Here is a 14611-nt window from a genome sequence, read left to right as displayed (position 1 = left end):
TCTTGGTGGGAAGCCACTCACTAGCCTTCTCGTCCCAAACCCACGCCCGCCATTGCGAAGACTGCACCACACCCCATCGCCCTGCACTGCACCGCACCGCCCGAGCCCAAGCCCACGCCGGCCCGCTGCCTACCCATACGAGAGCAACCAAAGGACTCGCCCGTGCCTACACACACGCCACCCTTCTCCCTTTGTCAGCCCGTCTCGTGCAACCACACATCTGAGGTCTGAGCGTTGAGCATTGAGCGCGACCCGCAACCCCCGAGTTTGACATTACAAGACACCATCCGCCCACTGCGTCGCCCCAAATTCTCCTAGTGATCTCGTTGCGCATTCTGTCTGCGTAGATCGAACCCTGACGCGACGCCCACCATGGCCTCAGACAAGCCTGCGGTTCTTATAATAGGCGGACTCGGTAACGCTGCCCTCGCTGCCACGCCCACGGCCAGAGATAAGACGCGAGAGGACTAACAAACCTGTGCCAGGCTACACCGGACGACACCTCTGCAAGTACATCTACGACAACAAGCTCGCTTCCGAAATACGCATCGTCGACAAACATCTGCCAGAGTTGGCATGGTTGGCCCCAGAGTTCAAAGAGGCCTGCTCGAGGGAGCGCTTCATCCAGGCGGACGCGGCACAAGAACGTGCGTATCCCTTGCTCACCACCTACACAACTATCCATAACACAGACATACGCACAATCCTCCCGCACCCCCCTTCAAAGTATGCTGACCACAAGGCAATTCGAGACTGACTTCTCACTCCAGGATCCCTACCCCGAATATTCGATCGTGAGGGTGGCGGCGAATTCGACTATGTATTCAACTGCGGTGGCGAGACACGCTTTTCTCAGGAGGAAAAGGTCTACGAACTCCGCTCCTACGGCCTTTCCATGAACATTGGCCGCGAGGCTGCAAAGCGCAAAGTAAAATGCTTTGTTGAACTTAGTACCGGCATGGTCTACAAGCCAGAGAACATACCCCACAAGGAGACTGACAAGACGAAACCATGGTCAAATCTGGCAAAGTGGAAGCTCAAGGGCGAGGAGGACCTGGCCAAGATTGAAGGTTTGAACCTCATGGTTATGCGCATGGCTCACGTCTATGGCCCCTACACAAGCAAGTTTTTCAGCACGGCACTGTGCATGGCGAGAGTATACCAGAGCATGGGCAAGGAGATGCGTTTCCTCTGGAAGGAAGACATGAAGACAAACTTGGTGCATGTCGAGGACGCTACAAGGGCCCTCTGGCATGGTGCGCAGTGGTATGTCAAGGGGCCATCCGCCCGCCGACCGCCGCCCATTTTCAACATTGTGGACCACGGAAATACGTGTACGTTTCATCCCTTGTTGTTTGTGCTCCACATTCTTCTCCTTTACTCACACTGCTTACAGCACAAAAACATACGGCCGAGTTCATGGGGGAGATTTTCAACATCAAGACCGGCTTCCACGGCACCCTTATCTCCGCCTTTGCACGACTAAACCTCGACCACGTTGTCGATGAGGTCAACGAAGAAACACTAGACCCCTGGGCAGAGCTGCAGTCAAAGGCCGGTATTAGCCAATCTACACCACTGACACCTTATATGGAAAAGGAGCTGCTTAAAGACGCGGATCTGTGCATGGATGGTAGCCTGTTCGAGAAGGAAACCGGGTTCAAGTAAGCTACCCCACCCCCACCTTGGCGTAGCTGCCAAACGAGTAAAACCAACAACATACTAACACCACACCACCAGATATAACGTGGAGAAATGCACGAGGGAGAAGGTCGAGGAGGTCATTGAGAGCTACAAGAGAATGGGCTGGTGGCCGTAGCTTGGCTGCTACCTATTCCCTGCGCCCGCTCCCTTTACCATATCACATTCCAACGATACCCTTTCTCTTACCACAACCTTTATTGGCCTTGTCGTAGTCTTCTTCTCTTCTACTATTCTTTTTATTGTTTACCTGCTCCCTCTTTTTCTCTCTCTCGCGACCTAAACCCACTCAAAATGCGTATTCCCCTCCCTGCCCCTTTTTCTCTGCTATAATACCCCCGTCTACAAGGGATCAATCAATAGGTCGATATGTAACTCTCTCCCTCCTCCTCCTCCTCCTCCCCCCTCCTGCACTTGGCTTATACAACCTCGCCATATTTTGTTTTTGAAATACTGGGGGGTACAGAGAACAAGAAAGAGGTTTTTCGTTTGGCAGTGGTAGCGGGCAGACTCGGCATGGCTTGGAGTGCTCATTCTGGCGCGGGCACAGTGAATTGCCCCCGCTCTTGGCAGCTTGTGGTCATCTTCTCCTTCCCTTTTTCTGTCTCTCGGAACCAGTTGGCATGATCTGATAATGGATGTGTATAATGCCTGGCATGGTGCTTAGGGATTGGCGTGTGTATGTGTTTAGGTCGCGTGGAATTGCCTATCGTTGTGCGGTAATGTTTTAGTGGTAATGGGTAGTCAATCAAACGTTCAGGTTACAAGAAGACTAGCCAAAGCCCCACCAAGAAGAACTTGGACCAATATTCAATCAACCCGTCGCCCATCTCCCCAAAACAAAATGAACAATAAAGTTGGCATAGGCATTCAAGACGCAATCAGATTTATTGGGCCATTTCCCCAGCCTAGGGTACTCTACATTGAATGAGTCTGACTAATTGCACATATTGATCTAACATTGGATAAACTTGGCTGCTCGATGCGCTAGGTCGCTTATGCCTTTCCAGAGACGATCCCTACATATTCATTAGCATGTGATACTCGAATTTATCTTTCTGGTTTAAAAAAAACGCACTCTCAACGTCAGTGACGCTCTGGTCAAGAATCTGCTTGAGAGTCTTGGGGTTCTCGAGCTCCTTCTCAATCTTGGCAATGATGGACTCGGCAAGCTCGCGCTGCTGCCTCTGCTTGACCTGGCCCTCGTAGCGGACCCACGAGTCGAGGACAGACTTGGCCTCGGCGGCGATGGCAGTCTTCTGCTCGAGCTCGAAAGCCTGAGCCTCGAGCTGGGCAGTCTCCTGTGAAAATGGTCAGTCTGGTACCCCTCCATCTCCCACACGGAACCTGCGCACCTTGGAAACCTCGAAGAGGGTCTTGGTGACCTCAATGACGCTGCTGAGGTCCTGGACGCTCTCAATGCGCTGCTTGACGGCTGCGGTGTGGTCCTGGCGGGCAGAGTTCAAGATACCCGAGATCTTGTCCAACTGCTGCTGCGCATAGTCGCCCCACGCAGGTCCGGCATACTTGGCAACGGCCCAGAAGATGGTGAGCAGAGAGAGAGCGACAATGGACTCCTCGTTGACGACGTAGAGCTCGTTGCTGATGGCGGCGACAGAGAGACCGGCTCCGGCAGAGAGCACGGCGGCCTTGGTGAGGGGGCTGTTGCCGGGAACGGGTATCGAGTCGAGGAGGGTCTGGGCCTTCTTCTTGGGATCCTCCTGGGGCAGGTTGGAGTTGTAGCGGGCCTGCATGCCCATCGAGGGCAGGGCGCGGAGAGGAAGCGATGGGCGGAGACGGGCGGCGCCTGTTGTGCGTGAGCAATGGGGTCAATGGCATCGCATCTTCATCGGAACGCTGCTACTCACCGACCGCGCTCCTTGCAAGACGTGAGGCCATGGCTGTCTGATGAGGGGGTGCAGTTGGGGGTGCTGGTCGTCGTCGAGAGCTAGCTTTTCGTGATGTTGCGTACCAAACCTGAGCCAAGCACCGACGCCGATGCGCTAACCGAACTTCGCCCGGCCGGGGCCTGACTTTTTGGCATCGACAACTTTTTTGCGCCTGCACATCATTCCACACCACGCGAAGCAGCGAGCTTCAAACGAACATGGCGGGTACAAAATCTACGGCAATGTCTGGGGTCAAGAGAAAAAGGGACACAAGCAAGCCCGAGCGCAGCGAATCCAAGTCCAAGAGCCGGCGCAAGTCCTCCAGTGAAGACGGCGACGACCTACAATCAGAAATCGTACAGCTCGAAGCGCAGATTCTCGAGTCGCGAAAGCACTACAACAACATTGCCACTCTTTTGCAACGAGCCAAGCAATCAGACGCCGAGAATGAGGGCCCAATACTGGCAGCCGTTGCACTATGCCGAGTCTTCTCGCGACTACTTGTAACGGGCGACATGGTGAAGAGCAAGGGCATGAGCGAGGCAGAGGGTGTCATTGTATCATGGCTCAAGGAGCGCTACCGGGAGCTTTGCAACATGCTTCTGGATAACTTCCTCCGTAGCGAGCACCCTCCAAAGCAGTCGGTAGCCTTGACACTGCTGATGCGATTGGTCAAGGAGGAGGCAAAGTCACAGAAAGATTACAAGATCAAAAATGGGCCTTTGCCTCGTCTTATCGAAGTTCTGCTGCAACTCCCCTTGGACGACCTGAACCGTGAGGAGTTTGCGGAGAAGTACATCAAGCAGTTTGACGACATCCGATATCAGACGTTCCAAACTATCAAGTGAGTACATACCTGCCTGAAAGTGGAGACCACTTGCTAACATACTCAGAAAAACACTTGACGAAGACCTGGATATTACCACTCAGCAACTCGTAGCTGCGAACAGCATGTCCCTACTCTCCACCCTCGACCAAGTCCCCAAATCCAAAGCCGAGATCCAGAATTTTTACGTCGAGGTACAAGGAAAGAGCCCGATTCCATCTCTTCAGGCATACAAGGAGAAGGCCCAAGCAGCGTGGTTGGCGACGATGCGCACAGGGCTCTCAAAGGAGCAGCGAAAGACCATCTTGACCACCTTCTCCTACCAAATTGCACCTTGGTTCCAGCAACCCGAAATTCTGTCAGACTTTTTGACCGACTCGTACAACGTAGGCGGCGCCACATCGCTACTTGCACTGTCTGGAATTTACTACCTCATCTCGGAGAAGAACCTCGACTACCCTTCCTTTTACTACAAGCTCTACTCGCTTCTTGACGATGGACTCCTACACTCGAAGCACCGATCACGCTTCTTCCGCCTCCTCGACACCTTCATGTCCTCGTCGCACTTGCCTGCCACTCTGGTCGCAAGCTTCATCAAACGCCTGTCACGCTTGGCCCTCCACGGCCCGCCAGCGGGTATTGTAGTTGTAATACCCTGGGTGTACAACATGTTCAAACGCCATCCTGCGTGTACATTCATGATGCACCGTGAGATCCGGGATCCGGAACTCAAGGATGAGGTAGAAGAAGAGGGCATGGATGACCCGTTTGATATGGATGAAGCGGACCCTTTTCTGACCAATGCTATCGAGAGCAGCGTCTGGGAGCTGGTAGCTCTGCAATCGCATTACCACCCCAATGTTGCTACACTGGCTAAGATTATCTCTGAGCAATTTACAAAACGATCATATAACCTAGAAGACTTTTTGGATCATTCCTACACTGCAGTAAGTCTGAACAATCTTGTATTTTTTTTTGTGGTATACTCGATACTGACAGCCCTTGCAGCTACTCGACGTTGAACTAGACCGCGATCTCAAGAAGGAGCCAGAAGTCGAATTCGAGATACCAAAGCGTATTTTGACGGCAGAGGAGGGGCTTAACCCTCTGGGTCAGCTTCTTACACATGTCATTGAGGCGAGGTAATGGAAAGGCTATACGAGTTAGTCTAGCAGGAGAAGAATGATACCCTCTGTTTGCCAGGCCGTTGTTTCTTGCGTGACATGTCTTCCGAATGATTGGATGTTGCTTATCGCTTGTCTCTCTTCCTCTGCCTACAAATGACATGCAGCGGACACGGTATTGTCAGACAATTATCCGACCCCTGCAGTGCAGATATTACTTGTTGGGTACATGCTAGTCGCCATTCATGACGAAAAGATGTCGGCTACCGTAGCCGCACATGCTTTGGCGTCAGGTACCAAAGAGAAAGGGCCAGACCCATAGCCAGCCTCGGCAATTGCGAGTAATGACAGACACTGCCACTCTTATGTAGCACTTGTTGAGAGGGAACGGCGCATGCACATAGAGTTTGCGCATAATGTTCCACGCCCCAAGATGTGTTTGAAACGTGGGCGTGAGCAAAACGCCAAGGACCATGCTAGTACAGTGGCGAAAAGGGGTGGGGGGGGGGAAAGAGAGAAAAGAACAAAAAAGATACAGATGTCCTTTTGTCCAATGTCCAACCCAAATATCCACATACACACGCACACACACACACACATACAATGAAAAGATACTGTATCGCAACATACCTATCGACAAGACAATATTCCCCCAACATCAGCATCAAAATCTCCATCTCATCCGCTAAAAAAAAATACCCCAAAGTTTATTTCCACCACCCACGTTTCGTTGAGCTGCATCCCATCCCCTCTTTCCCGCACCATGACACCCAAAAAAGCAAAAATCTATATTCGAAGAAGAAAAGAATACATATATATATAAAGGTGAAAAGAAAAAGAAAGATAAGAGAAAGAAAGAGGTCCGAGAGTAGCCAGGCACACAATGCATCAAGGTTACATACCCGCTGGTTCACGTCAAAGCAAGCTAGTGGGAAGCCGTGGCGTGCACCTGGCGTCAGGCTTCCGCATGCGGGCATAGCGCCAAGTGGTACTAGGACCAAGGGGCCCCCCTCTCCCCATGGTTCGGGGCTACCCGCTGCGTATCTCACTCGAATCGAGGGGGCCAGGCTTTTTGGGGGAAGGGGAAAGGGAAAGGGAGTAAGCGATTACGAGAAGATGGGGTCGGGTGGGGATGAGGGTACGTTGGGTGATGATGAGTTGCACTGTGGTGGTTATGGGCCGAACAGTTGGGTGCGGTTGGGTCATGTTGATTTGGGTGCAGGAGAGGGCAGTAGCCAAGACCGCGGATTGTCCTTTCGTGCAGATCACGTGAGCTGGGATCTTCAGGCACACCACTCACTAGCGAAAGGATTGGTACCGGAGAACGCCTTGCATGTGTAGGATCCGTCAACCTCCAGGCTGCGAGGATGAAGACAGTTTCGCTGATATCTGGAAAAAGCGGCGATGCTAAGTTGAAGCCATGATGTTTGTCACACGCTCAAGTCCTTTGCCACTTGCTATAAGCAAACATCACAATGCAGTGGAAGACAGTCATCTCATCACAATCACAACCGCATATTGAAGCATTATAGATCAGGTACAACCTTTCGGCTGCCCCTGACATGTTGTATTGGTGATTAACCAGGTATAAACATGAACTGAACAATGTGTTCGGTATCCCTTTGGGACATATCGCATTAAGTCGGATTCGTAATGCCAATCCTGAACCTTCTCCAAGTGGAGGCCCTGTCGTCTCAAAAATTAAACCCAATCATGGCAATAATGCTCTCCAAAAAAGACTTGTTACTCCGTGATTGGCCTCTAAACAAAACAATTGCTGATGTACGATGAAAGCAAAAAAAGGTCACGCAGACCTCCACAACCAAGGCTAAGACAGCTACCGACAATGCATGGCAAGGTCGTGGTTGTGATCGCAAAGACTCGATGCCTTACGGCCACGACTGCTGTCAGATTGCTTGCAGCTGTGTCAGTGTTTGTGGAGACAGTGTGGTCGTCTCATGATGCGCTTAAGCGAAGACGGCAGCACCGATGGCGAGGACAAGGCCACCGAAGGAGACCATGTTGCCGGCGGCGGCACCGCTAGCTTGGGGAACGCTGGCGCTTGAGGTAGGGCTGCTGGAGGCGCCGGTGGAGCCAGCAGGGGAAGATCCGCTGGCGCTAGCACTGGGGCCGCTTGACTGAGCACCGCTGCCAGAGGGAGCGGGGACAGTGGAGTTGGAGCCACCGGGAGGAATGATAATGGGGGTGGTGCCAGGGGTGCCAGGAGCGACGGGAGTGGCAGTGGCAGATGGGAGAGGGACGGGGCCGGTGCCTTGTAGTAGTCAGCAGGCTGTACTTGATCGAGCAGTTGTAGTAGCGCAAACTTACCGACAGGGACCTCCGAGGGAGATGGGACCTGGGCAGAGGGAGAGGGGACGCCAGAAGGAACAGCAGATGGGACAACCGAAGGAACGCCCGAGGGGACGGCAGAGGGCGCAGAGACGGCAGGGGGAGTGGCAGGAGGAGCCTGGATCTGACCGTCGGAAATCTGGCTGATTGGGAGGACGTCGTACTGAGGAGCAGCGGCGACGGCACCGGCCAAGAAAGCGACGGAGATGGTGGAGAAACGCATGGTGATTATGAGTTAGTTGGCGAGGGTGGTTGTATTAGATGTATAGAGTAGAGGCTGTAATGGAGATAGCGACTGGATGATCGACTCGAGGGATCTGAATGCGATGGAAGGCAATTGATGATGATGGAGTGGATGGAGAGTAGGAAAGGAGGAGGTGTGGGAGGCACAAAGGCACATCTATTTATTTGCTCGAGGCGTAGGTTGCGCCTGCCTGGGCTGGGTGTCGCAATGGACGGCCCACAGCAGGACGGGGGGCCGTGCGCCTGCCTGGGTGAGGGCAGGAGCGAGGGAAGGCGGGGCCCGTGTGTTTGGACGCCACGCCACGCCCGCCCCAACACTGGATGAGAGGGCGGCCGGCGCGCACGGACGCGGGCCCAAGGCTCGATTGGCAGATGGACAAGCATTGTTCCAAGAATTGATGCTGCTCTGTTCCTTGGACCGTTGGGCAAGCCTAGTCGGCGGCTGGGTCGTGGCTGGAGTCGCGCCGAATGCCTTCTTTTTGCACCTCGCAACCCCGGCTGCCATTGGACCGCGAAACTCTGCGACAACGCAGGTGGTGGGAAAAGACCAACGGCGGCCCAGCATGCTCCTACCAGCTGCCCAGCTCCCACCAGCTCCCAGCCTCTCTGCACCTCCGCCAGGCACAAGGCCATCAATGAGAAACACCATGAGAACCAGTCAAAAAAAAGAGGCGTCGGAGGACGCCCGTCGCCAGTGCCACGCAATACCTCTCTCCACTATCGCCTCGCTTGGTGCTGCTTATCGCGCCGCCAGCAAACGCCCTCCCGCCCGCCGAGCAGCGGTGCCACTACTAACACCATGCAGCAAGTGCAAGGCACGCAGACCCAGTGTCCCAGGGGCAGCGCCGCTATTTTTTTTTTCTCTGTCTCCTCGCTCGATGATCGTTGCCCTGGCTGCGCACCGCCTCGCTCTTCCACAGGGTTGGCGGTGGAGCAGCCTTGTGTTTGCATGACTGTTGTTGCAATCCCGCCTGGCTGTGTTTCGCGTCCTCCGTCATTCGTCTTGCTAACTTTAGCAACGCTGCCACTCTGCCACGCTGCCACGCCCGTCAATGGCCCATCAGCGACCCATCACTGGCCCATCACCAGCAACCACTTGGTTTTTGCCCTCGGGACTCGTCATGGGCCCGTGACGTGCGACGCGTGTCCCCTTACGCTGCACACCACGCTCACCAGCCTCACCGCGAGACATCGTTTTGTTTCCCCTGGCTCAATAATCGTCTTTCGCTCCGACGCCCTCTGCTTGTCATATGCCGATCCCCAACAATGCACTACCACCCAAATCATACCTTGCCCGTCCTCCTGCTCTCTCTCCCCCCCCTTGGCCTGCCGCAAGCCGCGCATATCACGCCCATTAATTCCTCAGGCGCGCAATCTATCGAAACAAAATATCTTGCAATCTGTACCTACATTGGGGCAAAGCGGCTAAATCCAAGCTACCTGCCCCCGGCTGTCACACCACGTCTCCGGACTTGCAGGCGGTCAACCCCATACCGCTAATCTCGCTTCGCAGCACATCGCCTGCTTGCGATAACGAGGTGATTGTGACGTCGTCTGCCTCTTCTCCGATTCTCGACGAAATTGCACAATGCTTGGCTTTTTTTTCTCCCCTGGATCCCTGCTTCCCGTCTCCATCTAGAGTACGCGTTGATTGCGCGGCGAGCGATAGCACGTTGAACCATAAAGATGGTTGTTAACATCAAAAAGACTATCCCTTATTACCTGGACTTCATCTCCCCCAATGCGAACCCCAATGAAACACAAACACAAAAAAAAAGAATTGTGTCTAGACCCTTTGCACGACCCTCACTATGCTTTCCAGAGCAAACTTTGTGCCCCTTGCACTTGTACCACAGTTCCTACCCGCCTTTCCCCATAATCCGCGCGCAGGAGACAAAACAAAAAAACTCTAATTTCCCTCATGTCTCCTAACACCAAAATCGCTCTAGAATCCATTGGAATATTCTTGTTGTCTCTCCCACAGATTCCCGTCTTACGAAATCAAACTGCCACTAGCATTTCTCGTATTGCGGCTCCTTCCCATCGCTCGCGCCAGCACCAACGCGCCCGTGCCCTCGGATCGCACACGATAGCGATTAGAGAGAAGAGGACATGGAGAGCAAAGGCACCTAGACGCCCTTCCCAACCCCCCCCCCTCCTCCTTGTCCACCGCCCACATTCTTGGCTTGCACCTCGACTCAAACCGTCACTGCGCAACGCACGCCCGAGCCATACAAACAATGCGCAGATCGTGGAGAAGAAGCGCAAGACCGCGAGTCGCGGAGAGGGCAGCAACAGAGGGGGAAAAAAATCTTCAAAGTTAGCATTGGTAATTGCCACAACTCATGCCTTCTTCTTCACCGCTCACCCAAAGTACCGGTTTTTTTCTTGTTGTTGTTGTTGTTGTTGTTGTTGTTATTGTTGTTGTTGTTGTTATTGTTGTTGTTTGGTGCTCGCCCGTTGCAAAGCGGCAGGTGCAGTGCGCAGGTGCAGTGCGCAGGTGCAGTACGCAGGTGCAGTACGCAGGTGCCCATGGCTTTTTCCTTTGCCCTGCTGCTGAGACTGGGTAAAGTAAGTAGTGCAACCAACCAACCAACCCTTCGTACGCGCGCGCACCCGTTTTGGCTATTACTTTAATGGTATACCTGTGTTTTGCGGTACCCGTCCGCTGGTGCTTATCCTGTTTGCCCGCAGCAATCATGCATACTGGATCCATCGTAGATGCATAAAAGTTGCATAAGGCTAAGGTAATTGCTATGTTACTTACGGGGGGGTTTCCCGCGCACACGTGGAGAAGTGCCTGATGGAGACAAGAGCCGTTGGTTTATTTTATTTTTTCTTCTACGGTACTACCACCGTACCTCTGCATCATTTGCATTCATCTCGTCATTACCTTTTGCAAATGGCTAAATGACCATGACCAAGTCGTTGGACCCTGAGGTTTTCTACCAATACATTCCATATGGATGGATGGATGGATGGATGTACTCTGCAACACTATCGATTCAACGTCTTTCTCCTACCAAACAACCATGCATGGGCATTCTTCGTCATCACAGCGTCTCATATGGGGATAGCATTATTCATTAACTTTCTTGCTTTATTGAATCTGCCAATCCGTCTGTCTCATCTGCGCTCTAACGCAAATTCCAAATTCCCAAACGCCGCTGTAATGCTGGAGGGAGAAAAGAAGAAAAATAAACCCGCTAAGACTACTATAACTACACTTTTTTTTTGCTCAATACAAACATGTTCCCCTGTATCTTCATGAACATAGAGCATTTCTCATAGCTAAGCCTTCTTTTCGTTCGTAATCTCATCTCCAGAGGAGTTCTCAGACACGGCCTTGGGCGCCATCATGGGCTCGGGTCCGGTAGGAGTACCAGGTGTTGTACGCTTGAAGTAGTTGTGCACATCGGCATGGTCGTCCTCGTCTGCCTCGACACCTTCCCATCCGTTCTTCTCAGAGAACTTGTGCTGCTGGCGCTCCACCCAGTCAGCGCGCATCTCGTCAATCTTCTGCTCATAGTCGAGCTTGGCATCGTATCCCTTGTGCTGTCCACGGAAACGCTCCCACCATGAAAGGTGCTTCCAGTGAATGGCAATACCGTGGTACTCGTTCTCTCGGCCAGCTCGAATATATGCCCACCGACGCTCTTGCTCCTTGAGATCCAGGCCGGTAGTGTCGGGAAGAAAGAGCAGAGTGAGAAGAGCACCAGCAAGACCGAACCAGGGGACAAAGTAGAACTTGGTCTGGATGTCAATGTAGTTGTAGAGGATGGCGGCGAGAAGTGCACCGAGCTTGCCCCATGCCGCACTGAATCCGTGAGCAGTAGCGCGAACTGGTGTGGGGAAAACCTCGGCAGCCACAAGGAAAGTAACACTGTTGGGTCCGAATTGGTTGAAGAAGGAGGAGAGGAAGTACATGGCCTGGAAACCGTGAATGTTCTCAATCGAAGTGAAGTACTTCAGGGCAAATCCGGGAACCATGAAGAGGACAAAGTCGGCCATGAAACCGACAATCATCATCCACTTGCGACCGTAGAGCTTGTTGTCAATGAGAATAGACGCGAGATAGTATCCGCAAAGTGATACGCCGACGTTGATAAGGTTGTATAGCCAATCAGTCATGACCGACTTGTTGCCAGGTGTGAGGATGCTGATAAATTCGTTCTGGAAAAGCTTGTTGCCGTAGAAGAAGACATCGTTGGCGAACCAAGCACCGGCAGTAGCCAGGAGACGGGGGCCAAAGTAGGTGAAGGTGAGCTTCAGCGACTGGACGTCGTATCCAGTGACATTGGATTTCTTCTTAGAAAGCATCAATTGCTTCGAAGCCGACTTCATCTTGTAGTAACGGAAGTAGACAAGCCACAGCGTTCCAACGGCAGGAATAGCAAACGAGACGCGGTAAGTCCATTGCGCCAAAGTCTTGGAGTAAGGCGGCGACGATCCACCGTGGAAGATGAGGAGCAGGATAATGAGAATGACCTGGTTGAAGAACTGACCCCAACCCTGCATCAAAAAGGCACTGGTGACTTTTCGTCCGCGGTGAAGACGGTCGTCCTTGGTCGAAACCTTTCCAGAGCCGACAGCATTCTCCATACCGGCAGTTGCAGTCATGGGGTATTCGCCTCCGACACCAATGCCATAGAAGAAGAGAGCCCATACGTAGCAGATGACCCAGCCGTTCTGAGTAACACCCCAGGCAGCAGTAAGCATCAAAAGACCGACGAACATGATGGTGGCATCCTGAATGAGACCAAACCGACGGCCAAGCCAGTCACCAACGATACCAACGAGGATCTGACCGACAATGATACCGCAAATCTCGAGGTAGTCGACAGCCTGTGTCCATGTCTTGTCACAAATTTCGTGGGTGCCCCAGCAGTCGGGGAAAGCAGCCTTGAGTAGAGGGCGAACATTGCCAATGGAGAAGAGGACGTAACTAGTAGAATGGTTAGAACATGTCGCTGGATGGATGTAATATCGTGCATGGACAACTTACCCTTCCAAACCAAGACCGGCACCAGGGATCACGCAAGTGCGGAAGTAATGGCCAATTGGAGCAAGAGGGTCGTTCTTGAACATGTTCCAGAAGTAGCTGGCTTCGGCCTTTGCTTCCTGTGCATCGACTTGTCCAACAAACCTGACCCGTTGGCCAATGGGCAAGTCGGCCCAGTAGGTTCCTTCGGCAGTGTAGAGATCATCGGGGTGAAGCAAGGCGTGGAAGACACTAGCCTCGTTCTCGCTCATGTCCTTTCGAATGTCGATATCTTGAGTGGCTTGATGTTCACCCGTCATGTTGGGTCCGTGGGGGGCAGCGACGCCATAGTCCCGGAGGGATTCTGCCGCAGAGGCCATGGTAGTAATGGAGCAACGAGTTGATGGGAGAAACTCGTTGTTTGCTGCTTTTTGTGGTGATCAAAAACAATGCGGTCTAAAAGCACAGGCCGTGGTCGGTGCCTTTATACGATGGGATGGCGATTCAACCCACGGATCGACCCTTGAAGGATTGGCAAATTTTGCTGGATCCCACTCGACTAGTTCCACGAAGCAGTTGAGACACTACCACGTTGCGGAGAACTGCCTCTGAGTGGTGGGTGGGGATCTGCAAAGACTGGCCCTGGTTGTAGTAGTAATACCGGACGTCCCGATGCTGGAACGACTAGCTATATCCCCGAACGGCGGCGTCGGCAGATTGCTGGCGTGTTGTCGTCGGCGGTGATGGCGCGCTATCCAATACTGAAGATTGGCGTGGCGGCCAGATAGCTAGTTTGGGTAGCTATGGGATGTTTTGAAAAAGATGCTCGCGGGCGTGGACGAGGCAGAGACAAGAGGGCAGGAACGCGCAATATGTGCGCGAACGCGATAAAGCAAAGCTGCACATGATTGCAGGAGCCCAAAGTAGGGCTTATAAAGGGTCGAGTAGGCGAAGAAAATTCTAATGTTAATACCGTCGCTTCCAATGAAGGCTAGTCGAAGGCGAGAATGCTACGATTCTGCAGACCCACCAGGTCCGGAAGGACCTCACGCGACAGTCAATCCCCGTCCTTTTTCCGCAGACAGACGGCTGCCATTGGACCGTCGAGCAAAGCAAAATATGGAGCGAATGCATGCCCGCAGCCGTGTGCCCCATTTCTCAATATCTGCGCCCTGGGAGGTCCCTGTGTGTTGTGCACATCCCCAGATCTGAATGCTACTGCTACCGCAGTGTTTGCGGGTTTGGGACCGGCCAGTGATGACGTCGAGCGACAAGCCTCCGGGGTGGCTGTTGACAAGCACACCAAGCAAATAATCGAGTGCATGGCATTCCCAGCCCTGCCAGACGTCTTGCGCCGCTGACGTGCACTGGTCATGTCGTCGTTGTGCTGGGCAGTCGAGGCAGCGGACATGTTGTGAAGAATGGGAGATGCAAAACAGCCAATCACAGGCAGCATACAGAGCGCGTGTTGAGTTCAATGGTCGTGGGGAAGTCCGAG

General features: G+C 53.1%; 5 protein-coding genes across 5 annotated transcripts; 2 read left to right on the top strand and 3 right to left on the bottom strand.

Moving 5' to 3' along the window:
* Positions 1-372: 372 nt before the first annotated feature.
* COCMIDRAFT_80730 (uncharacterized protein) lies at positions 373-1819 on the top strand (the record flags this gene model as incomplete). Its single annotated transcript, XM_007684402.1, has 5 exons — positions 373-415; positions 486-647; positions 771-1334; positions 1397-1664; positions 1741-1819. 5 exons carry the CDS (start codon positions 373-375, stop codon positions 1817-1819), a joined length of 1116 nt encoding a protein of 371 aa, XP_007682592.1.
* An 878-nt stretch (positions 1820-2697) lies between these two features.
* On the bottom strand, positions 2698-3600 carry COCMIDRAFT_467 (uncharacterized protein; the record flags this gene model as incomplete). Its single annotated transcript, XM_007684302.1, has 4 exons — positions 2698-2720; positions 2780-3002; positions 3057-3508; positions 3570-3600. The coding sequence occupies 4 exons, from the start codon at positions 3598-3600 to the stop codon at positions 2698-2700; spliced, it is 729 nt and encodes a 242-aa protein (XP_007682492.1).
* A 208-nt stretch (positions 3601-3808) lies between these two features.
* COCMIDRAFT_31812 (uncharacterized protein) lies at positions 3809-5562 on the top strand (the record flags this gene model as incomplete). Its single annotated transcript, XM_007684357.1, has 3 exons — positions 3809-4434; positions 4484-5363; positions 5425-5562. 3 exons carry the CDS (start codon positions 3809-3811, stop codon positions 5560-5562), a joined length of 1644 nt encoding a protein of 547 aa, XP_007682547.1.
* A 1945-nt stretch (positions 5563-7507) lies between these two features.
* On the bottom strand, positions 7508-8112 carry COCMIDRAFT_31811 (uncharacterized protein; the record flags this gene model as incomplete). Its single annotated transcript, XM_007684356.1, has 2 exons — positions 7508-7812; positions 7869-8112. The coding sequence occupies 2 exons, from the start codon at positions 8110-8112 to the stop codon at positions 7508-7510; spliced, it is 549 nt and encodes a 182-aa protein (XP_007682546.1).
* Positions 8113-11423: 3311 nt separating this feature from the next.
* Positions 11424-13433, bottom strand: COCMIDRAFT_80800 (uncharacterized protein; the record flags this gene model as incomplete). The annotated part of the gene is made up of 2 exons (XM_007684401.1): positions 11424-13077; positions 13138-13433. 2 exons carry the CDS (start codon positions 13431-13433, stop codon positions 11424-11426), a joined length of 1950 nt encoding a protein of 649 aa, XP_007682591.1.
* Positions 13434-14611: the final 1178 nt, after the last annotated feature.

The sequence above is a fragment of the Bipolaris oryzae genome (assembly GCF_000523455.1).
Source record: "Bipolaris oryzae ATCC 44560 unplaced genomic scaffold scaffold_2, whole genome shotgun sequence".
Lineage (NCBI taxonomy): Eukaryota > Fungi > Ascomycota > Dothideomycetes > Pleosporales > Pleosporaceae > Bipolaris > Bipolaris oryzae.
This window is presented reverse-complemented; position numbering and strand designations above follow the sequence as displayed.